The sequence below is a fragment of the Agelaius tricolor genome, unplaced genomic scaffold (assembly GCF_023055355.1).
Source record: "Agelaius tricolor isolate 1412-34295 unplaced genomic scaffold, bAgeTri1.0.p SCAF_7, whole genome shotgun sequence".
In the NCBI taxonomy this organism is placed as follows: domain Eukaryota; kingdom Metazoa; phylum Chordata; class Aves; order Passeriformes; family Icteridae; genus Agelaius; species Agelaius tricolor.
In genome coordinates this window covers 8,901,270-8,926,855 of record NW_027269267.1, presented here as the reverse complement: position 1 = coordinate 8,926,855, position 25,586 = coordinate 8,901,270, and the positions used below count along the sequence as shown (strand labels likewise).

Sequence of the window (25,586 nt, the reverse complement as noted above, 5' to 3'; positions counted from 1 at the left end):
CTCTTTTATTCAATACTCTCTTATTAATGAACATCCTGCCCTGGAGAGGGCACTCTGTGTCCACACTATGTTTTCTAGCGTCCTCATGAGCCACCTTTTAGTTTTAACCCAGATATGCCTGTGTTCCCAACAGGTTTTTCAGCCAGCACACACCTTATGTCAAACATAAACATATTAAGAAAGGGAGCCATATGGTGCCATGCTCATCAGTTCAGTCTGACAGCATCTACCGAGTTTGAAATCCTGCAAGCCTGTTACACTATTAAAGAGAGTGTATTATTTCATGCTTAAAAATCAAAATGTGGTAATTCTATAGTATTCTAATAACTGGTAAGTAACACATCCTGTGACTATGGTATACTCAGAAAAAATGCATAAAGCTAATTTTTAAACACTGTGTAGCTACACACTGACAGTAATGCAACAGAAAATTGATTCTGCAAAAGTACTTGGATGCCCAGTGTTAAATTTTTATGGCAACTGAAGTATCAGTCAAATAAAACTGATGGCAAGGGCCCCAAAGAAAGTAATAAAAAAATTTATGCTTTCACCACAAAGAATGCCATGCATGTGTCAGTAGCTTTAGTGACATAGACTGAATTCATGCAGGACTTGCAGATATTAAGGCTAAAAATTAGGATTTTCCATCTCATACTCAGACCTGTTTAAGTAGTAATAGGTTCACAAACTCCTCATTTTCACAGGTGATAACCAGTTCATTCTTCCTATCAATATTTTAAGAAGCTCCATTTTTCTTAGCCAGGTACAAGCCTAAGCCTTTTTTTCTTATCCCCTTCCATCAAAAGTTTCTACTTCCTTAGGGCACTTGGCACACACTGTTCTCTCTTTACTCTCAGATGTTTGTCCTCAACCCTTCTACTAATAAGAACTTTTGTGACATCCTGCTGCACTGCTGGACCTTCAGCTCTTGGCTCAAAGGCAGAGATGCACACATTACTATTACATCCTTGAAGAAAGTATCTTTTTTCTCCCATTTATTCTGAGTCCAGGAAGCTGTACTTTTCCTAACAGATGCTGAGGTCCTGATCAGTCCCAGACACTTAATTCATTTAGTGTAATAAAGCATTTGTAATAAAAAGTTGCACGCTACCAGCCTAACACCTAATTAATATTTGTGCACCGTAGCAAGCTCTCATCCTGTTAACAGCATGTTCTCAGAGAGCAATAAAGATATTGTATGAGGAAAAGTAACATTTATCAAGTAATCTGGGAAAGGTATCTGATGGAATAGCTCCTGGGTACCTATTAAAAGCTTTACAATCAAAACTATCGATCCTTTGAAATCTTTAATTACTCTAAGGGGACCAAACAGTAAAGTTTAATAGTGTAAATCTATATGGCTGAGAGGAATTCATAGCTGCTCATACATAATGCCATCAATACTGGCTGATAATTCATCCATACTGGCATTATTAAAAGGTGAGTGGAATCTTCACTTTGGAAACCAATGGAGAGTTGGGAAGAGAGAGTTGGAAAGCAATAGGGAGGTGGTTTGGTTTGGAGAGCAGACAACAGCTCACTGCAGCATTGCTTCTCCTCATATCACACACTGCCAGTTTAAATGATTTCAAAACTTAAATTTAAGACTGAAAAACAAAATTGGAAAACAATCTTTTACTTCTAACAAGATTGATTTTTTCTCATAACATAGCATCTCAGTTCAATATTGATATTTCTAGAGAAGATAAAGTTTATCATTTGATCATCAAAACAAAAAACCCTCAAAAGTTGAATTTTTGAAATCATAGTTTTAATCCACAATATATGCAATAACCTTTACAAAAACAAACTGTAATAAGATATTTCATTCTTTCTCATATACTTCCACACAACAATGTGCAAATGCAGAAAATGAACTGCAAGTTTTTTCTCTGTGATGCAAAACTACATGGGAGGCTTTCTGTCCCATGGCAGTTTTTAACAATTATAGGGTATCAAGTTTCAAACAACTATTTGAAAAGCACTGTCTTGTCTCCACTAACCTCTATTCCCATTCTCTTACCTGTAATCAAGGCAGAATGATAATATCCACAGGATACAAAGGAAACAGGTTTTCCAATATCCACTTTGCAGGGGACACTGACAGAGGCTTCACTGGCCAGGCCAATCTGCCCTTCTGAATTATCACCCCACACAAAGAGCTGCCCATCCTCTAAAATGAAGACACAGATAGTTAATAGATTTAAAACAAAAATTAATAAAAAGTTAATCTATTTATTGAAGAGTACTTCAGAAACTCTCCATATGATACTAGTGAATGTCATGATCTCAAGGATATAAATGATAATTTAGCTCAATGCAAAAAGGAATTGGAAATAAGAGGGTTTTTCCTAAGCTTTTCAAAAGTGACTCAGAACACTTACACATAACCAACATTAGGCCATAAAGACCAACAGAAAAAAAAACTATGTAAAAAAAATTCCTTCAGAAAGAGGAAGAGACTGAGTGAGACAATTCAGTTGCCAGAGATCAGTATGTAAATATTACAGTGAATTTAAGGCATCTTCTCATTTCTAGGTGTAAGTCACCCCTTTCTCATTCTTCCAAACTTATTCTCTGCTCTGACTTTGGTAGGCATCCCAATTATTCATGCTTTATCTTTCAGTTCTCCTCACAGGTGGTTATATTGACCAGCTTCATTTTGCTTAAGGATGCTTAGGCATCCTTAAACAACAACAGTAGATGTTCCAGGTTTATTAAGACCAGCTTCTATTGAAACAGACACCAATGGCAATAGTAAAAGAAAAAAAAAAAACAAAAAAAGGCAGTGAACAACATGAAAGGTCTGTAGATTCTTCTAGAAGAGATAAAATCTTATAAAGTCTTCTCTATGTGTATTTCTTATTGGTGGTAAATAAGTTGTGAATAAAAAAGTACCACCTACAGCACTACTGAGGTAGTGTTAGGAGTTAAAATAATTCAAAATTGTCCCAAAAATCGAAAAAACTCAGGAGAATATCAGCAATTGGCATAAAACCCCCAAAACCAAACAAGCAGGCTAGTATCACTGTCAAGTTCTGAAATTACAGCCTCAATAACTTCCCCTAAACAGGTACCCAAAAAACTGCTTTACAGCGAGACATGAAAAATTGCATTATAGGGTAGTAAAGGAGCACCCATCCAGTGACTGGAAGTATTATTACTTATTATAACTGTGTGGATTTCAGCCTGGTGTGATGTATAATTGGTATAATTCTGCCACCTGAGAAACAGGTGAGAGGCTCAGCCTCTCCCAGAATTAGTAAGGAATGACACAGCAGTGCAGCCTGAGCCAATGGATTGCAATAGCTGCAGTAACAGGTGGCATTAAAGATACTTATTTTCCATAGGATTCATGTTTTGTAGCTGCTTTCCCTGGAAATAAACTGAAGATTTTTTCCATTTTGATGGTATTCATACCATTCCTCCTCTGTAAGTATTTCTACTAAACTTTCACAAAAACTCTGAGAAGTTTTGAGACACACACCCCTTACCAGACTGTTAAAATAGGAAATTGACTATCAAAAAATGACTGTGGCTACCAAGGAAAGAAGACAGTGAGGATAGAAAATGCACCCACACATGCAGACAGAATGCTGGATTAAATGTCTTCCTGGAACCAGGCTAGACACACATAAATAGATTTTATTAGCATTTGTTCTCACCAGTTACTGCTGCTGAGGTGTATGACCCAGCTGATAGTTGCTTGATCTTGTGTTGGTTGGTGAAAAAGCTAATTAAATGGAATGTGGTCCTTTCCTCTGTGTCACCTAATCCCAACTGGCCTTCACTGTTACCTCCAGCAGCATAGACATTTCCTTTTTCTGCATACAGAAAAGCACAGGCAATACAGAGAAAGAAGAAACCAGAACAAGTGATTTAATTTTCAATGGAAAAAACAATCACAAAAACATCAGGGTCTATTGCCCTGAAACACCCTCCAGCTGAAATTAGCAGTTTCTGTTGCAGCTAGCAATGTTTTCCTGCACACACTTGGAGCAGAACTTCCTAAAGACCTTGCTGCATTTCCCACTATTCTGGAGACTGATGTAAAAATAAATGTGATTGGAAGTTCTGCAAGAGCTCTGAGAAAATGACTACCAGTAGCCCTGGCAACCAGAAACAGCTCCTTCCACAAACAATGTATATTTTCAGATTAAGTGGGAGGAAAAGGGTGTATGATGTCACACACAAGAAAAACTGAAGCTGTATTACCATGTAAATTAGAGAAATTAATAACTTGATCGTTTTGAGTACTGTGAATGAAATATATTTCTACTTAGTTTTTTATTAGAAATATTTTACTTATTTTAATATTTAAGTAACTTCCAATTTAATTAATCAGGTGGTTTTTCTAGAATCTTGAATTTAACACTGATGACAGGTATCTTCAACTTTAGAGAACTTTAAGATTTATACTTTTAATTTTAGTATGTTTCACACCTAAAGTGCTCATCTATGAAGAAACAGATACATCCTATTAATAACAGAAACCCAGACATAAATGTGATAAATAAACTGACATATAATGGCCACAAATTATCTACCAGAGTGTACACCAAAGGTGACTAATATTTACCCTTTGCAAACTTGCATACTCAATTGTTATTAATATGTTCTATTTTATTCTAACAATCTTATTTACAGTGTTCAGGGTCTCCATGTATATAAACCTCCAAATAATCAAACAATCCCCTTTACAACATTACTGAAAGCTAAAGGATTGCAACCACAGAGATGGCTATTCCATTACATAAATTATAGAAGCATGACAAGAACCTTCATAAATTCTCTGTATACTGTGTCTCTACAAATTTATTTTTAAGTTCACATTTACTGTTTATTTATTTATAGCTTAATAAAGCAACTTGTCATTGAAATAGCAGACTATGTTGTGTAACCAAAAATGCAGGAAAATTTGAAGACTTGAAAACTTTCAGTACTATATTTATTCAAATATATAACTTCACACTAATAAAGATTATTTATCAAAGGTAAATTGGATGTATATAAAAATAACAATATATCTTTACAGGGCTTAAAGGAAATATTCGTAATTGTTAACCACACCTCAAATGCCAGCAAGAAATTTTTCCATATATCTATTATTAGGAAACTACTATCTAACATTAGTTTATAAATGCATTTGCTCAGAATAAATTTAAAAATTCTAAAAAATTCTGAATTCTAAGAACTGGATGTCAAACCCCTGAGTTTTAGAAGCCTTTTTAATTTTTTTTCCTTCTTCAACACTTCTGGGGTTCCTAATGTAGATTTGCATGAAAGCAAAGGAAGAAATGCATCTTGATTATGTATGAAATAGAGGTTACATACCTGTGTAAACTAAAGTGTGGTTTCTTCCACAAACAGCAAATTTTGGTTTTTCTGGTTTTAAAGCTAAGAATTAAAACCAAAGAGGAGGGGATGTTATAAACAAGCTGATAGCTGGTTCAACAACAACATGTTCTATGCTCTAGAGGGAGCTCTGATTTCTTCTTTTCACATTTTTACGAACAGAATTATTACAAAATTCGTTGCCCACTTGAATCTAGCACATGACTCATCAAATCAGTATTCCTCCAAGATAAAAAAATAGGTCAGACCTTAAAAACTTAAAACACTCAAATTAACTTGATGATGGTTACTTCACCCCAGTTCCACAGTCCCTGGAATTTGCCATTTATATGGCAAATATATCATATATATATTCTTTGCCAAAGAATATATTAAGTTGCAGAATAAAATTAATGATTTAAGCTGTCTTCAGTTTTCATTAACAGTGCTATTGTTACTTCTCCCTTAGACTTTTCCCACTATTGTAAATCTTTGAAACCATCCTGTTCCTTTGTCTCACCATCCCTACCTCCCTTTGTTGTGCTCCCATCCCTTTTCTGCTGTGCTCTGATCACTCCCTGATCACTGATCTCAACTGCCAAGGGCAGCCCTACCTGGACTAGTGCCTGTATTTTCTGCATGTGTCACCCTGTCTCCATTTCAGCTGAGTTAGCAGCAATGAGAGTGCCATGGCATGCACTTCTCTGCAGTCTGGTCACTTTGAAAGACTGGGAATGGATGTGAGGGGAGTCAGGAGTTATTTTGGTGGGAAAGAGAGAAAAATACAGAGGCTCCTCTTCTCCTATGAGAAGTGTACTCCATTTCAGAAATAGAGAGGAAAAATATCTCCCAGAATTTTCCATCCTTGCTCCAGTTACTGTTCATTGTCAACAAATTATCTTCTCTCAGTCATGTCCATGTCCCCTACACAATGCTCTAAACCAGGATTATTTTTACATAATAAATCTTTAATTGCTTTTCCACTGCACTAGTCCATAACAAAGCCAACAACAATCATCCCTTTCACAAACCCTTTTTCAACCTTTCCAGATCAGCTTTCATCAGCTCTTTAACACTCAGATTAAGGTGCCTTCTGCCAAGTCACCAAACAAATCTATCAACTTAAGCATGAACTGCCCCTGGTCTGTCACACAGACACAAACTTAATTTGTCCAAATTCAGGTTCTTGCTTGCTCTATCCAACACCTACCACTACCATCAGGGTGGAACCATAACATTTCCAATGGTGGTTTCTTCCTACAATCTTTATGTCCCAACACTCTTCAGAGATGATCTTAATCAGCTCTCCAGAAGCCTGTGCTCCCTAAACTTCCTCCCACTTAGGCTAACCAATTTTATGTTATGAAACAAGCTATATTTACAATGTTGCTGGTGATTTTTCATAACCAATGTCATTAATCTCTAACCAAGCCCCAGAATTTTTTTTTTTTTTCAGAAACATGCAGACATAAGCATTTGGCTCCAAGCAGAAAATTAAAAGTGTCCTTGCAACCCCATTCCCAAAGCCAAGTGAGGACCAAAGGCTAGTGAGAAATGCTCCAGGACTTCCTCCTGCTCTCTACTGCCAAGAGAAAAAAAGACACCCCCCTTGTGACTTTTTTCAATGGATGCCAGGTCTGGTTTGAATTGCTGTCATCTTCTCTTCATCTTTTATTCTCTATTGCAATTCAACAGCAAACCCAAAACTTGAAACCAAATTTATTTAAGCCAAGGTAGGAATCAATCTCTCACATGGCTGACAGAAGATGTGTACCTGATAGTAGCTGCATTCTCAATCTGAAGAGAGATGGAGGCAGGAGCAAATAAAGGACAGTAGAATAAACTAAATCAGGAAGAACAGAGTTTGAACAAGCAGGATAATTTGTTTTTAACAATAAGCTAACAGATCGATCCGCTGGCAGAAAGAGTGAAGATAAACATTTAATAGTGAAAAGAAATGTGTTAATGGGATAGATCTGCCTTGACATAAGTAAAGGGATAAGGAAAAGTATTGACTCAGCTTTGTTTGACAAGATAAAAACAGCTAGGAAAGATCAAAAAGATCACAGTGCAATGAAAACATATTTTCAAACACGTGAAAGGATACAGGAATTTATTTCACTGCCTCATAAAAATGTATTAACATTTATGTCCCCTAGGGCATTTCTCATACTTGTTAAAAATGTAACAGTACTTGTGAAAAGTTTCTGATAGATTTTTTTCATTTACAAAGTTGCTAAGAAAATAGTGACACAGAGGTTACACAATGCTGTTAGAACTATGGTTTCAAACACATAGACCATGCAGAGACCAAGCATCTGATAATTGTCTGCAGTAAAAAATGAAGATGTGGTTTGAGAGAATAGGCAAGCACTACATAAAGTCAGAGCCCTCAAAATATACAGGATTCTATGTATCTGAAGTAATCCTCAGATGCAAAAGGACTCAGAATCTGAAGTAATGGAAAACCAATAAGGGATCCTTTAGAGCTACCTTCCTGATCTTGTGCACTAATGTGCACATGTGATGAAGAATAATCAAGAATCAGTTATTTTGGAATTGCATCCTATGAAGTACCTTTTCACAAGGGTCTCCTTTCAAAAAGACAAAAAGAAAAAAAAGAATAAAAAGAAAAATCCCACAAACCTTTAACACAGGTTGGTTTGCTGACAGTGCTCTTTGATCCTAGTCCTAACTGGCCCCAGTCGTTACTGCCGAACATGTAGAGTTTACCTTTCCCTGAAAAAAAATCACAGACAGAATCCATACAAGGGTTTGAACACCTCATTCCAGCCAAGATGGTCATTCACTCACATTGAACTTGTTACTTCCTTTCTAATGTAAGGTTTAAGTTTAGGCAATTCAGTACATAAGTGTAAACAATAATTAATATCCTTGTGATTTTACAGTTCAAAATAGTAATTGGATTGTTTAAGTAAGAAATCCTCAGCCAGAAGAAGAAACATCCTCATCTTTAATTACAGCACAGATGAAGTGCTCTTCAGAAAACAAGATGTACTTTTGGGCAGACCCTGCAGTCCAGAAACCCCAGTATCTATAAGCCCCTTTATAAAATTAAAGCACATCTAACTGAGCACTGACATCTTCAGAGACATGAATGAATAATGCAGCTATTTGATAAATACAAGTACAGATTTGTAATATTTGGCTTCTTTGATTGTTTAGGGTGGGATATTTCTTTTACTGCTAAATGTCTTAAAATGATTTACAAACATGCATTTCTATCAAATGTAGTTTCTGATAAATTTTCACAAACTGTATTAATTTGTTATTTTGCATATAAAGACAGAATGTGTAAAGCCACCACGCAGTCAGAGAGTTTTGTAAACCTAAATGCAGACATTAGGTTACAAATGTTCAACAGGGACAATGCTAGAATCACCTTCCAGAAATTCCTATGATGTGTCATTGGACTTGCATGTTTGACCATTGCAAAAAATGAACTGTTATAATTCTGAAAAACCAGTGCTTTATCTGAGGATGGTATATGAACAGATGAGAATTTTGTCATCCAGGATGAAAATTAGCCAAAACTGACTACTGACAATATCTTAAAATGAACTAATTTAATTTCATTTTTTAAATTATCACACCTTGTAAAGCTGTAAAGTTTCCACTGGAAAATAAAACCCTTGTTCCAACAGAAATCTTTGCAAAACAATAGAAACTGATTTATCAAAAAAAAAAAAAAAACCACAACAAAACAACATCCTCTCCCCAAACTCCCACCCTTTTACAACAAATAAAAGGACATTTTTTACTTCTGAAGGTCTGCAGAGCTTTGTGTATTAGATTCCATCTTAACGTTGTCATCCTAGACAGAAATTTGGTCATAGAGCTCCTCACCCTCATCATCTACAATTACCACAACCACAATCCATAATTGCAATTCCATATAATAATGTCAAAATAATATGGTTGTTCCCAGTGAAGGTTCTGATTGTGATTTAAAGAGACTTTGAAATACGATATTGCAATGCTTTAAACATTACCAAAAATCTTATTCTAATAAAAATATCCATTCATTTTCTTAAATATAACCACATAGTTAAAAAGAAAAAAACCCACACCAGTGCTTAACTGTAACTAGTATCTAAAATCCTGATTGTTAGATTTTACAATTCTTGGCACGTGGGACTATGTGTCAATATTATGTCTTTCCAAGAAAGCTGGAAGGGAAGAAAGACAGAGGTCAAATTCATGCTCACAGTGTTCTACTAACAGCATTTATATCTCCATCCTAATTTTGATAATGCAATCATGTCAAACACATGCAGAGCTGTCCCTGACAGCAAACCCACCTTAAAGGGTTTTTATCAGCAAATGACATCTATCCTATATTGGTATGGCTTCCTTGTATCCTTGCTTTACACTTTCCAACTGCTTTCCTAAGACAGCAGTACTTTTGTGGGAGTATGATGCCAAGCTGCCCTAATTCAATTTAAGCACATTCTCTTTTATCCATGCAAAATTCAAACAAGGTCATGCTTTTCATCCTATAATCTGCTGGGTTTTATATCAGTCTTTAAATTCTCAGGCATTGCTTTGTAAGTCAAGGAGCTTAATAGATGAGAGGAATTTTTCCACATTCTTTTACAACTGAGTGACAGCCTTTTGTAATTTCAGGTTTCCTAGGAGTATAACAGAAAATAAGAAATCTGAGAAGCAGTTAATTTAGAAAGAGAATGAGAATTAATATGCACTACAGAGGAACCTAAACAAATGCCTGTAATGAAGCAACGTTTCTCAGTCTGTACAGCAAATCAAGTTTCACAAGAGACATGATTCAATCTAAGCTGGCCAAGAAATCCAATATAATTTTGCATGCAAAAGGCATAATTTTCATAAATGCATACTGAGATATCCCAGCCATCACACAGATGCACTGAATCCAACAGCAGACAAATAGGCAAGGATCAAATTTCAAAATTTCATAAATTCAGATTACTCTTGGATTTTTCACTTCCACTTTGGTGCCATCATCCAGAGTGTGGCCACCTGCCAGGTGGAATGGCTGGTACAAGACAGAGTAAGACTATGACTCTGGGCAGGAGGGAAACAACAGGATACAATGAAAAGGCCTACTCAGACTGTTTTGGTGATGAAAACCAACTTCCAACAGCAGTGTCCACCTTTATCCTGATGCAAAACTGAAGTATTTCTCCCAAACATGTGTTCCCTGGCAGGTACACCAGCAGATGTTGCACCAACAGCAATTCAGGGTGACCAGGGAAGCCACAAGACACTTGCATGTGTAGCAACAGAGATTTTGTGGGACACTTCAGTAAGAGATTGTCTCCCCCCTCATTTCTCATGAACAGCTGCTATCACAATTGTGATTCCTGGCAGCCCCATCAGTCATGTGCACTTCTGGTTCATGAAGTGCTTTTAAAGACAATCATTGGGCTGCTGGGAAATATCAGCTGAAATCCCAAATGCTTTGTCATAGCAGGCAGCCAAGTACTCTAATCACCTATGTTTAAAGGTATGTTTTACATATTCCCCCCCTTCTTTTTAAATTATATGGGTGTGGGAGAGAAATAAGATGGGGAGGCAATGTACAGGCCTTGAATATTTACTGCAAGATCCTTCTGAGAAACTTTATCTGAATAAAACATAAAAGGTAGTATTTTGTACAGAGTAGCAAATGCCAAGTCACCACAATTATTTTTTAAATTATTTTTATTTGAGCTATTTAGTGAATAAACTATGTTAACAGTTGATTTAAAACTCATATAGAAGTCAAATAAATCCCAGGAAAATAAGACTGGCATCAGTTTTGTTAGACAAGTCATGATATTTTCAGAAATTTTTTTGAGCAACAATCACAGTCATGCTTAGGACATTTGGCATCAAACAAGCAAAACCAGCACAGAACATTGTTTGCTCATACACATCAACACATATGTGTACTGATCTTTCTCATGCTTCCCTTGCAGTTGATGCAAAAGATACTGTGCCATGTTCTGATGACCTACTGGTAATCAGAAAGAATAGAAGAAAACTTGTGACAAAACACCTGGAGGGTTTCAAAGATCTCTGTTGAATGCTTAATGCCTTACAAAACCTGAAATTATGTATACTATCTTGTGGTTCCATATGCACCTTTCCCTTCCAGTTTTACAACTGATACTTCTTTCTTTCTTTCTTTCTTTCTTTCTGCCTTCTTTTGTTGGGGACTTCAATTCTATCCAGGGCACTGAGTTCAGAAAAGGCATCTTCATTCATCAGCACTTTCCCCCTTGTGAACAGGATCAGTCTCTGATCAAATGTGGTTAAGCTGCCTAGGATACTCTAATCAAGGCAAATAAACAATAAGACAGCTGTTAAGTTTGAGGGTTTTGTAGGAAACAAAATTTAATACACAGGCATTGGAAGAAGATTCTTAAAATATGCATATTCATACTTCACACCAGCTCCCATGAGGATGAATTAATTGCTTTCCAAAGCCTGCAGTTATAGAAGATGCAGGGAATGGACTATCAGTATGCTTGGGCCAAAAAATACAGAAATGAGGCAAGAACCATTATGAAACATGTTACAAGTGATGGTGGAATATATATTGCTCATGACTGCATCAAAGAACTAAAGAAGACCACTGTTTAAAAAAATTCCTGCTTGGACATTTTAATCAAGCTTATGCCAAAGATATGCAAAAGAATAAAGAAACATAAATTTCAATCCTAAACTTCCTTCCTGAAGAAGAAAACAGTTCAACTAGCTCAGCAAGCCAACTCAAAGTCAGCAAGTAACTATCACTGGTTCCTTCAATTCCAACATGCAGCTACAGCATGTAAATAAAATTTTGGACTCTTAACTCCTGACCTAGAAATGCAAAGGATGGAGTGTTTTATATTTATTTTACACTTGTCTTTATAAAAGTCATATGGGAATATTGATGCTGGATTAGATGAAGGTATTTGAAAGGTTCTGAATATTTTGTTTGAATGCTAAATATCAGTTCTTGTACATTTTCTTCATTCAGTCAAGATTTGATGCTAGTTGCATCCTGCCCAAGTCCAGCATTAAGGAATGATTTGTATCAGTTTGGGTGATTGTTTCATTTAGGATTGTTGAGCCATGTTAACTGTAAAATTGGTATACTTCTCAATTTTAATCTACCTCATATTCCTACTGTCCCCTACAAATTTACCTCCCACTCCCTCTTTCAAGGTGTGGGGAAAAAAAAGGAAGGGGGAAATTTTGTGACCTGCAACTAAAGACTGAAGGTAAAATGAAGCATGCATTAGCACACACCTGCTTGGGATACTTTTCCTTCCTTGGTGATGTTTGCCTTTTATCTCTTCCAGGTCAGGTTCAGCTGAAGAAGCTCCTCATTTCCCACAAGGTCTGCACTCTTCTCAGTAAACTCATTATCAGCATGAGCTTCTGGACCATTTATTCCAGGTGTTACTGCAGCTCAGGGTCATCCCCAAGGGCTGTATCATCCAATTCCATCTAACTGCAGAAATGTGAGGTGCACATGGGCATGCACTGGTGTGAAGAACAAATGAGGGAGAAGAGCTTTTTCCTTCCTTCTTCATTTTTTTTTGTATGACTCTTGCAGTTTCTCTACCTTTGCTTGTTGTTGATCCACACTTTACTCTCACTTTTGACTTTACAATGACCCAGAAAACCTTTTGCTACCAAAAATGTCTTTTTCTCATGCTTCTACAGTTCCTTGAGGGCAAAAGCTTTGAGGAAATAAAGATCTGATCATCTAGAAGCCTCCCTGGTGAGTACCTGCCCACTACAACAGCTAGGGCAAGCTACAGAGACACTTTTGAAACAAGCTGCATATACTAAAGTAATGGAGAGAAGGAGAAATTATACAGAAATGGTGCTGCATGAAAATCTCTGCAAGATGACTTCTTCAAAAGCTTTATCTAAGTGGTCACTATTACAGTGATGTGGGAATTAGGGGATTGTTGCTGACTGGGTTTAACAGTGCTGGCCCAGGCATTTAAATTTAGTGGTTTAAATTTAAATTTACTGGTTTAAACATAGAACTATACCTGTGTTATTTCAAACTGGGTGTGGACATATAAAAGTATATGTAAAAAGGAAATGCAAAAGGAAAATGCCACAGTGCCCCAGGTTACATCCAGATTAATTCAATGCAACAGGTAATTTAATAGTATTGGTTCAATCCAAGCAGAAGTGCCAAGCTTTGCTCAAAATAAACTATTAATGTATAATTCATCTGCCATGAATTTAGGCTTGAAAAATTCATCATGTAATTTCACCTCAGGGTGTTCTGCAGCCCATGAAATCTATAGTCTTTTTTATCTTGCCTGAAATAGTTCTTTCTAAAAATTCAGCATCTTCAATGCTGCTTGTGAACATTGCAAGAAACCCTCAGGAAATTATCTAATACACAACAACCAATTGGATATTGATGAGCAATAACTAGATTCCAATTTAAAAAGTCCTGAAAATACACATATATTTTTTTCAACAACAAAGTCTTATCTGTCAGCAGTTCATTGTCAAAACAACCATCACACATGCTCATCCACAGAAGAGTAGTTCCTTCCATGTAAAATAAAATGAACAAATTCTTTAATGAGAATTGTTTCCATCATTTCAAAGAAAAGAAAAAAAAACCATTAATGATGCTCCCTCTATTACACCAGAGTTCCTTTGAATGCTTTTTCCATTTATTTCTGATTTTTGTAGGATTTTCTGAAATCCTTTATTGAGTTGCTCTTTCAAGGGCTATTTTCATCTGACAGTTAATAGTAATTCCAAGCTTAATTTGAGAGATACAATTGTTGTTTCAAGGAGATTTCTAGCGAACTTGTGGTGTTCAGCAGTTACTGTTACTTCCATGATACAATACATGTAACATAGTAAACCTTGTCAGATTCACCAGAAACATTCAGCCTGAACTAAGTTATGCTTAGTTTAAATCCAGTCATACACTCAGTTGTTACCAACTTCCTCCAAACAGTTCTTGGACATGTCCTGTGAAAACCCTGAGTGACCTCACACTAGCTCCAAAGGCATCCAACAGTTCCCACAAAGCAGTCCTCTCTCCTCTCCCCAGCCTCAATTAATGTATTACCTCTGGATGCAAGTAAGGTTCCTAATTTTCAAAGGTGTCTAAATATATCCCTTTATCATATAGGTCAGCTTCACTACAAGAAAGACATTGAGGGGCTGCAATGTGTCCACAGAAGGGTCTGGAGCACAAATCCTGTCAGGGAAGCTGTGGGAGAAAAGAGGGCTCAGAGAAGACCTTATCACCCTACAACTGCCTGAAAGGATGCTGTAGCCAGGTGGGGTTTGGCCTCTTCTCCCAGGTAACAAGCAAGAGGAGGAGAGGAAATGGCCTCAAGTGTGCCAGGGAAGGTTTAGACCAGAGATTGGGAAAAATTTCTCCACAGAACAGGATGCCCAGGGAAGTGGCTGAGTCACCATCCCTGGAGGTGTTTAAAAGATGAATAAATGTGGCACATGGGGACATGGTTTGGTGGTGAACTTGGCAGTGCTGGGTTAATGGTTGGACTTGATAATCTTAAAGGTCTCTTCCAACCTAAACAATTCTGATTCTATATCCTCCATTTCCAATACTGACCTGTAATAATAGCTGTATGTTCATCTCCACATGATATAAGTACAGGCTTGTCATTTTTGAACCAGAACTTGCTAGGAATATCTTCTGCAAATTTGCTTTTCCCAAATGTGAAAACAGCACCTGACTCTGAAACAAAAAAAGATGTCAGTTTTGGTGAAAGCAAAGTTTGCCTCACATATTTTGAAGTAGATATGTTTTATCAATTCAGTGGCACATTTTATTTTCTTATCTTTCTCTTCTTCCTTTTCTCAGCCTTCAAAACATGGGTTGGCAAAACTCTCATTTCACCCAAACAGGAGGACGAACTTTCCTGTGTGAGTGGCAGAGCACTGGAACAGGCTGCCCAGAGAAGCTGTGGAGTCTCCATCTCTGGAGATATTCAAAACCTGCCTGGAGGTGATCCTGTGCAACCTCCTCTGGGTGACCCTGCTTTAGCAAGGGGGTTGGACCAGATGGTCTCCAGAGACTTCTTCCAAGCTCAACCATTCTGTGATTCAGTGATAAGACCATGATCTAAAAAAATCCAAACAAAACCACCCCAAAATAAAGTCCAAGCAGCTCTTCAGGCTTTGTAGTCTGCCTGGTTTCTCAATTCTTCACACTTTCAAATGTGTTAGCAACATAGTTGCCAAAACACAGAATGTTAACTATTTAGCTGAATGGCAGAATGTTAACTAATAGCTGAACTATTGTTCAGCTTTGGTTAGGCATGTGGTTTGACAGAAAGTACCAATTCTACAGAAAAATACATGAACTTACAAGTTAAATAATTTGTCAAAATCCTTGCAGACAATGCCAGCTCAGATATAAAAGCTCAATTAGATTTCCTATTTTAAAATGTCAAAGCCTGTACTATAAAACATAGATGTTTTTAAAAACAAAGCCAAGAATAAACCAAACCTTTTCCTTGTAAACTTTGTTACATGTGACACATGTTAGGAAATACACACAATAACAGTAGACTGTTTCTGAAAATTACATTGAGACAACTTAGTGCATTAACTTTCAATGAAAACAATCTCATCAACAATATGCAGCCTAGCTCCAAAACCTAAAAGTTCTTTCTTAAACTGTATATTTGATTTGCACTTAAAATAATTATTTAATGCAAAAGCTTCCCCTATTTCCAAAGATGTTATTTCATGTATCAGATGGGGCAGACATGTATAAATTGCACTTATTACCTCACTAGATGTGGTTTTCACTTTCACTTGCTCAACAAGCTTTGTGCAGATAAACTCAAGCTTTTTTAAAGAAGGAGTTGAATTTTTTTCATTATTTTACCTACAACTACAGACAAGCTAAACAGCATCTGAAAAGTCTGAAGTTTTCATCTCCAGCTGGACAGCCATGCACTTCTGAACTTTCTTAGCAATCTCTCCAACAGGTAGAGAGCTCTCTGGTTCGGTTCCTTTCCCTTCAGAAGGGTTAACATGAAAACATTTTATGTTCTTTATTCAATGTATACAAAAAGCTGATACATTTTCCAATGCCTTTTGTATCTCGTTCATTTGACTAAGCCACAACATTTCACAACTGGACACAACTACTGAGCCCTGTTCTGGGCTCCTCAGTACAAGTGAGACACGGAGCTCACAAAGTGGGTCTGGGAGGGGCAACGAGGATGTTTGGGGGACTGGAGCATCTCTCTAATGAGGAAAGGCTGAGGCATTTGGGCCTGTTTAGCCTCGAGAAGACATGGCTGACAGGGAACCTCGCTAATGTGTATAAATATCTGAACCCAAGGGCTGCCAAGAAGATGCAGCCAGGCTCTGCTCGGTGGTGCTGACAATAGGGCAAGAGGCAATGGGCAGAAACTGATGCTCGGGAAGTTCCACCTGAACGAGAGGGAGAAATTATTTCCTGGGCAGTGACTGTGCGTGGTGCGGATTCTCCCTCAAGGGACATACCCCGGACACGTCTGGACACAATCCTGTGCCATGTGCTGTGGGATGACCCTGCTGGAGCAGGGAGCTGGGACCTGACAACCCGCGGCGGTCCCTTCCAGCCTGGCCCATTCTGTGCTTCAGCGCTGCCACCAGTTTGGAAACTGAACCCACCAACTCGGTAAATTAAATCCCACAGGACGTACACGAGGCGTTTGTTATCCCAGCAACGAGCCAAGGTTTGAACATTACCCTGGGCCAAACCGCGACACAAACCAACCACTAATGCTCCGAATTACCCGCGCCCCCACGAGTGCCCGGCGCTGCCCCCCGGCCCCGCCGCTGACGGGACGCGTTTCTCCCCAGACACCGCGAGGCACCGGCCCGGCGCGGGGCCCGGAGCCGGGGGAGCCCTGCGGGGTGAGGCGGGCAGGGGCCGGCACAGGCAGGCGCACTGTGCCCCCGGGTGTCTCCAGGAGCGGCCGCACTCACCGGGCACGGGCAGCTCGGTCCCCGCGGCGGGCGCGGCCATGGCGGCCGGGAGGAAGCCCCGCCGGGCCGGGGGCGCCGGGCCGGGGGCAGCGCCGCCTGGCGGTCGGCGGGGGGCGGCACCGGGCCCGGCCGGGCCCGGCCGGGCCCTGAGGGCGGGCGGGGGGAAAGGCCTGGCACAGGGCTGTGGGTACGGCATCGCCACAGAATGGGCTGGGAACAGGGAAAGGCCTGACACAGGGCTGTGGGTACGGCATCAGCGCAGGATGGGCTGTGCTGGGAACAGGGAAAGGCCTGACACAGGGCTGTGGGTACGGCATCAGCGCCGGATGGGCTGTGCTGGGAACAGGGAAAGGCCTGACACAGGGCTGTGGGTACGGCATCAGCGCAGGATGGGCTGTGCTGGGAACAGGGAAAGGCCTGACACAGGCCTGTGGGTATGGCATCAGCGCAGGATGGGCTGTGCTGGGAACAGGGAAAGGCCTGGCACAGGGCTGTGGGTACGGCATCGCCACAGAATGGGCTGTGCTGGGAACAGGGAAAGGCCTGACACAGGGCTGGGCTGTGCTGGGAACAGGGAAAGGCCTGGCACAGGGCTGTGGCATCGCCACAGAATGGACTGTGCCGGGCCTGGCATAGGGCTGTGGGCACAGCATTGCAGGATGGGGTGTGCTGGGCCTGGCACAGGACTGTGGGCATGGCATCACAGAATGGGCTGTACTGGAAACAACCTCTGGGATCACCGGGTACAACCTATGGCCAGCGCCACCTTGGCACTCAGTGCCACATCCAGTCTTTCCTCAAACACCTGCAGGGATGGTGGCTCCAGCACCTCCCTGGGCAGCCGGCAGTGGGGCACAGCACCCTGAGCTCCTGGGGAAAGCTTCTCTATGAAATCGACCCCCACAGGGCTGAGGCAGTGCCCCTGGACCTCTTGATGGCCAGAATGATACCTGTATCAATACCAACGATCTCCTTTTCCCTCTTCCCACTTTTTAAAAAAATTATTCTTTTATTTCTCTTGCTACTATAAGATAAAGAGCTAACTTATACCAATTAACATGCCACATGTATAATTTACTAATAAAACTTTGTAAGTTGTTTGGAGCCTCGGGCATTTGCTGTTCCTTTTCAGCTGCAGGCATCTGTAAATCTTGACTGCTTCCTTCCTCTTAGGTGACACTCATTCACAGTGTCATAGAGCTTGCTATGAAATTGGTCCAAGTAGGAATTGGGATCAGGCAGCCTCTGTACAGGGGTGTGGTGGATTGGCCTTCACTGGACACCAGGTGCCCACCAAGACACTTCATCTCTACTCCTTCTCAGCTGGACAGAGGAGAGAAGACAGGAAGCATAGGCTGAGAGAAGGCAGTTTCCTAAAGCAAAATGAAAGGTTGCATGCACAAAAGCAAAGTAAAAGAACAAAGAATTTTTTCTCTTCTTTCCATCAGCAAGTGATGTCCAGACAACAGGAAGCAGGACTTAAGCACTTCATCTTTGCTCCAGAAAGCACATATTGTAAAATAATAAATGTTCCCTCTTCTGCCTCCCTTCCTTAGCTTTTATATCTGAGCTGGCATTACATGATATAAAATATCCCTTTGGTTAATTTGGGTCAGCTGTCCTAACTGTGTCCCCTCCCAGGAACTTGTCCACCCCCAACCTACAGATGGGGGGTGGGAAGTTGGAGGGACAGTGTTGGTGCTGTGGCAGTGCTGCTCAGCAGTACCCAAAACTCTTGGGGTGGCATCAGCACCTTTCTAGCTGCCAGGGCAGAGCCCAGCACTGGGAGGGCTGCTGTGGGAAAATGAGCCCAGTTCAGCCAGACCCAGTACAAGGTGTGGTCTGGCAAAGGCATCAGCACTGTCCCCTCCCTGGGAGGCTGCAGGATGGGACTGGGGGCCTTGGCACCTCAACCACATTTGCTTTGTCTGCTGTCTTTTCCCCTGGGCATCATTAATGACACAAGCTCAGTCCCAGGGGCTGGGCTTGAAGGTCATGGGAGTCATTTGCCAGAGAACAACCAAGAGGGAAGCTGTGACCTGACATTCTTCTCTTTCTTCTCTTTCTTCCCTTTCTTCTCTTTCTTCTCTTCCATTCCCTCACTACTCATTTCTCTAGGATTTTACTTCTGTTTGACATTTCCCCTGGCAAATGCTGCATTTCCCAAGCATCTCAGGATTGGTTCAGCATGAGCAAATCCCACCAGGAGCTATCACCCAGCATGATGTTTTCACAGCTGTCTGTCTTTCTCAGGAGTCAAACTTTTCTTCTGTATGTTTTAATTATAAGTTCCTTGCATTGTAATTTCAAGGTATCACCCTCTCTGACAGATATGCCATCACCTTGATTTACCCTAGTGAGTCTCTCCTTACAGGGAGGAGGAAATGAGAATGTAATGGTCATATTTCAAAACCACCTACAGTGCAGGTGGCATAAAATCTTATCTGACAATTATATTTGAAGGTAGAAACTTAAATTAAATCACTTTAGTATTTAGCAATTGACCTACTTCAGATTATACAGCAAGCAGTTTAGCCTAAGGAGGTAGGCAGGCTGCAATATTTCACTTTCTGGGCCCCACACTGTTGAACACTGCCACAGCACTATTGAAAACTTGGTCCAAAACAAACAAAAAAAACCACAAACAAACACACACACACACCAGAGCAAACAAACAAACAAAAACACCAAAGGGAAAACCCAAACAAACAACAACAACAAAAAAACCCAAACAAAAAACAGAAAAAAACCCAAGCAGAAAACTAAACAACAACAACAACAAAAAACAAACCAGGAAAATGTAGATTTCTTTAATTCAGACTACTTCATTATTTTCAGGGCCCCAAAAGCCTGAATAAGTCTTTATGTCCTGCCCAGTTCCTTAGCCAAGGACCCAGAACCCTCATTTGGGCTCAGCTCAGGGCCAGCAGTCCCTGCCTGGGCTGTGCTAAAGCCCCCATGGCCACAGTCCCATCCCTAGGGGGGCACCCTGCTCATGCTGATCCTGCAAGTCTTCTTTTGCCTTTTTCTATCAGCACATGCTCCTGGACAAATATTTAACACAAAATAGCTGTGAAATAGTATTGACACAGGTGTGATATGACATGATGAGCCCACACAGAAGAACACAAACTGCAAGTGGTGCAATGGCAGAAATCTCTGTATCTGTAGGGTTTGACCAAAGAAAAGGTTCAGGGTCAGCCCCAGCCTGGCTCAGCCCTGGCTGAGACAGCCAAAACAAGGACCTTGAATCTTGGTTTTCCCTCATTTGCACAGCAGCACAGTTCTCTCTCTGCTTCCTACACCTTCCTTTCTCATAATTTTATTTTTGGGTTAAGAGAAGCCTTAATGCAAACAGAAGATGCTGTTTAACAGGAGGAATTTCGTCATTATTGCAAAACTAGCAGGGACCAGGAAGCAGCTGCTTCGACAGTTTTGGTGAGCTTATCTTTAATTTTATCTGGTGTGTGATGTTTGGTCAGAAACCTGGAGTCAAAAGCAGCAGAATCCTGTGAAGGAGTGAGTGTTTTAGAGACAGGCTCTGGGGGGCTTTTCCCTGCAATTTTAGTGTCCTTTTACCTCACCAGGCAGCAAGTTCTGTGACTTCAGGAGACTGGAGTATCATCTGTTTTTAGTGTTTGTGAAGTACCATTAATTTGTTCTTTGGGATTTGCAAAGTCAGGAAGGAATGTTTATTCTTGAGGTCAGTGTGTGCTGCAGGTACTGTAACCAGTAAATAACTATCTGAATAAAGGTAATCTATCTGCATTTAGACACATATTGTAGCCAGTTTGGGTGGGGAATTCTCTCCTTGAAGCTGCAAGGTGAATCTCTGCCTCATTAGTTTGTGTCTCTATATACCCTAGAGGCATGCAGCAAAAGCATGATATGATGGGGGATTCAAAGTCAAGCAGGCAGACCTGCCTCTGTGACCTGGCCTTGGGTTCTTTCTGCACACACATAGCTGTGTCTGTCCCCCCAGTTTCAGGAAAGTTCCTGGATGACAGCATTTCACTCAGCTGCTTCTCAGGTTTGTCACATCTCCAAAATCAGGTTAAAATTTTAGAGCTGAAAGTCAATTCCATGTTTTCTCATGGTTTTAGGTCAGCTTCAATAAGAATAGAATTACACTTGTTACATTAACAAGTGATTAGTTCTAGAAAACAATATGCAGAAATTTCACATTCTCAGGAATCCTAATACACAGTAAGTAATTTTTGTTTATAATTTTTACATTGCATCATATGCAAACCAAATGTTTTCCAAATTCTATGATTTATTTGCAACAATTTTAGAGTGGTCCCAAAGGCTGGGTGTTAATTTTTTTATGAATTTTGGATTTTTACTGCAGCCAGTTGGGAAATTTCTGCAGCTCATAGAGGTGATGGAAAAGCAAGTTTGGAAAACAACTGTTGTAAAGCTGGTTTTCCAAGGAAGTAATCCGATTTGCTAACTTCCACACACATCATTGTTATTTTTGGTGGGTTTTTTAACATTATGGTATAACGTTGGCATAAGCTATGACCACTGCCTGTGGGTATTCCCAGCTAATATCACTGTGTTTGATGCTGCAGGATAACCTAATGTCTGTCAGTCTGTGCTAAGAGTCCAAAGTTATGCTGTCCCTGCTCAGAAAGGAAGAAGCCAAAACTGCTTGACCTTGCAATTCTGCCCGTTACATTTTAACTTTGCTATGTTGTCTCATGATCCTTCTCTGGAATTAATTTTTTCCACTTCTGCCCCTCTTTCACATATGGATAACAGGGAAGGGAGCAAATTTCTTGGAGGTCATAGCAATAAAACAGAATCTTCAAGAGGTCAGGAGCAGATCTGTAGTCCAACTTTCTGCTTGCAGCCTGTCAAACACCATATCAGAGCAGCTATGCCTTTGCTTAGGCACCTCTTGAAAATACTTAAGGATGGTAATTCCAAATCCTCTCCAGCAACCAATTTAAGTGCTTCACTATCTGCCAGTGGAGAAAATAGTGATGAATATTTCTCAGTCCACTTCTCAATCATGCCAGATGGTGAAACAAGAGCAATGAACAGAAGTTGTTGTTTGGCAAATTGAGATTAGATAATCTCTAAGTCCCTGGAAGGAATTGCAGGCTGAAATGAGAAAAACAAGGAGCAGCCCCAAAGCTGTTCTGGAAACAAGGAGGCAAAGGAGAGTAGGAAGCAGCAAGAAATTGCATAGATTTTAAAGCAGGAGAAGTTTGGTTTTTTCCCCACAAACAAGTTAAAAAAGCAAATCCCTGTTCTGAAAATTTAAAGTAATTAAAGAAGTCCCAGTTATAAAACTATTTTCCTTTAGAATATGCACAATGAAAATTAAAGCAAATCCCGTGATTATAAACTGTTGGTATTTAAACTCTTGATATTTAAGAGTGGATTTTAGTAGCTTATCTTGGTGAGCTGTTTTTCCTGGTTTGGTAGAAACTACCTGATCCATGAATGCCCCTACACTTGCTTCCATTTTCTTCCTCCTTCTGCTTTGAGCTGTGAGTGTGATTGAAAATGTCCAGGAGACAAACATTTCCCATCTGCTCTGGGAGCCCACACGGATTTGGAACCTTATTGCCTGCACCTGCACAACTGCAACTCCCTTGGGAGGCACAGCAGAAACAGCACCCCAGGAACCTCAGTAATTCCCCTCTGTGATCCTTGGCACACACTGCAATGGTCTGAAATTCCAGTTTCCAGCAGGGAAAAGATGTTCCTGACCTCTAAGGCAAAGATCTGAAAGGGCTGAAATCCACATGGAGCAAGATTTTACAATGACATTTCACTGCCAGCCTTCATGACTTAACCCAGGGCTGTTTTAGCACATGGACCGGGAAAAATGATGTGGTGAGACTCTTTGACTGAGGTACCATGGGTAAAGTCAGACACTAGGAGAGAAACAGAGCAGAGAAAGGCAGAAGAGAAAGGAGGACACAAAGAGCACTAAGCTGAGAAGGTGTCACTCTGAACACCAAAGCAGAACCTACTGAAAAGGAATGGGGCAGAAATAAAGAATTTGGAAAGCTCTGAAATGGCTTAAACCCAAATGGAACAAGAGCCCTGAGGGACAGCCCTCATCCCTGGCCTGCAGCTGCACATGGAGTCCCTGCCCACAAGTCCCTGGCTGTGTCCAGCTGGCCAATGCTTTGTGCCATGTTTAGCCCGCCCTCCAAAGCCAGGGCTCTGCACTGTGGGGCTCAGGCTGTTGTGTGGGATTGTGTCCAAAGCCTCATGGGGGGTATGTCTGGGCATATTTTCCTAGCTGTGGACTTCAGGGCTTGGCAATTAGCAGGCACTGCATCTGAGCCTAGTCTCAATGGTGAGCTAAAGGGAAATATAAAACACAAATACAATTGGAAATAGAAAAATATTAGCTGCACTCGGTCCACTTCTTTGCTCTGCTTTGGTCTCCATTTCGTTAGATCAGGCTAAAAATGTTGACTTTAAATAAAATAGATGTTTAGCTCATACCCTTCAAAACCTTAGCAAGAGCACAGTGTGGGCCGTGCAGTGCTAAGGAGGCTGTAAGTACAGAGCCAGAGAAAGGGCTGAACTGCCACACCTCCCTGTTAACCTTTGGCCTGTGAAACATGGGCTTGGACATCTTTAAGATACCTCATTTAATCTAGAGGAAATTTGATCATGTAACTTCTGTGGGTGATTATCAACATCCAATTTCATGTGATTCTGAAGTCCTAAATCTGGATGGAGGCCAGAATACACTGAATAAACACCACATGTCCAGAATGTCTCTTCTGTGGTACAGTAAGGCTGTTTTGTTGGACTTTTTTTTTACCTTTTTCCCCAGTGTAATGAAGGGATTTCATACACATTTATAGAAATGCCACCTTTTGTGAGAGTGGGATTGGAATGTGGCAAGTGTCTACTCATGCACAAAGTAAAAAGGAGGGGGAAACAGCACCAAGATCCATTTCTGTTCTGTTCCCAGAAAGGGCAGCTTTGGGGTCTACACATAAGTCATTTTTCTAGGTTCTAAATGGCTTTATTTGACAGGCAGCATCCAGTTGCCATATGCATCTCAGAAGACAGAAGAAATTACATCTAAAGTATATTTTATAACACAATTTGAAACATTGTTACAGTGGCCATGGATGTAGTGCATAGTGGCATGTGGTGCCTGTCTGACAGGAATTATTTAAACTAATTAACAAAGTCTATCCGGATGATCCAGCTGGGTCATGTGAGGGGAGTGGGAGAGATTTCAGGTGCTTGCTCACTGGCTTTAGCACATATATAATTTAGCATTGAATGGCAAAAAAATACACATTTTTTGCTCTTTTGACACAGGTATGGGACACCAGCTCAAATGAATGTTGATCTGAAAGGTCGGGACCTCCTTACTCTACAGAACTACACAGCTGATGAACTGAAGTATTTGCTGTGGATGGCATCAGATTTGAAACAAAGGATAAAGCATAAAGGAGAGGTAAAATGATTTAACTGTCATTTAGGTCCCTCAGATGTTGAAATAAATACTGTTCTGAGGGGTGTTGTGAAAAAGCCTTTCAGCTGTCATGTCCTAATCAAAATCTCCTGAGCTCTTAAATACTGTAAATCATGTGCTGCAAATCAAAAAACTTCCTGCAAAGTATCCAGAGATATTCTTTAAACACTTCAGAGGACTTTGTGAGTGGAAAGGTTAAACAGGTTTGTGCAGCTAGCTCCCTGTTGTCAGCTAACCCCATCCATCCACACATGGTGTACATGCAGCACTCAACGTAGGAAACAAAGACACTTCCCTGCATGGGATTAAATTAGTATCTGAGTTCTCCTAAATGCTGGCTCAAATTGAGTGTCAAAATGCAGTTGCTTTGGGGCCTAGAATTACTTCTTTGCCTTTAACTGTTCCACTGCTAGTAAATTTATTGAAGGGAAGGAGAACAGAACCACAGATAAAAAACCCCACTTTTGCAACTTTTCTAATGGTGACTTAAAAAAGGCAAGAAGTATTTCATAGTTTAAAGATTATGATTATAAAATTGAAATAACTTCATTTTTCATGTTTCAGTATTTGCCTTTGATGCAAGGCAAATCTTTGGCCATGATTTTTGAGAAGAGAAGCACAAGAACAAGATTGTCTGCAGAAACAGGTAGGTCTGAGCAATGGCACAGTGAGACTTTATATGAAACTGTATACATTGAATATGTACTGAAAAACACTGCATAATTTTGCATTTAGCAATTTCTACTCAGGAGAAACCTAAACTTTGAAAGCAAAAATAAGAAAAGAATGGTGGCTGTTTGTGTTT

The 25,586-nt window shown here is 40.1% G+C and overlaps 2 protein-coding genes across 2 annotated transcripts in view; one reads left to right on the top strand and one right to left on the bottom strand.

The window, feature by feature from the left end:
- The window catches only part of RPGR (retinitis pigmentosa GTPase regulator), a 39,819-nt gene extending 22,427 nt beyond the window's left edge, over nt 1-17,392 (bottom strand). Inside the window, exons 1-6 of the mRNA XM_071430316.1 lie at nt 17,314-17,392; nt 14,936-15,061; nt 7,981-8,073; nt 5,335-5,397; nt 3,666-3,824; nt 2,024-2,173 (exon numbers count right to left, since the gene is read on the bottom strand). Of these exons, the coding sequence (XP_071286417.1) occupies nt 2,024-2,173; nt 3,666-3,824; nt 5,335-5,397; nt 7,981-8,073; nt 14,936-15,061; nt 17,314-17,353 (631 nt within the window). The 5' untranslated portion in view covers nt 17,354-17,392. The remainder of the gene's footprint in view (nt 1-2,023; nt 2,174-3,665; nt 3,825-5,334; nt 5,398-7,980; nt 8,074-14,935; nt 15,062-17,313) is intronic.
- Nucleotides 17,393-20,562: 3,170 nt separating this feature from the next.
- Nucleotides 20,563-25,586, top strand: part of OTC (ornithine transcarbamylase) — a 32,330-nt gene continuing 27,306 nt past the window's right edge. The window contains exons 1-3 of the mRNA XM_071430313.1: nt 20,563-20,751; nt 24,625-24,763; nt 25,346-25,427. Of these exons, the coding sequence (XP_071286414.1) occupies nt 20,675-20,751; nt 24,625-24,763; nt 25,346-25,427 (298 nt within the window). The 5' untranslated portion in view covers nt 20,563-20,674. The remainder of the gene's footprint in view (nt 20,752-24,624; nt 24,764-25,345; nt 25,428-25,586) is intronic.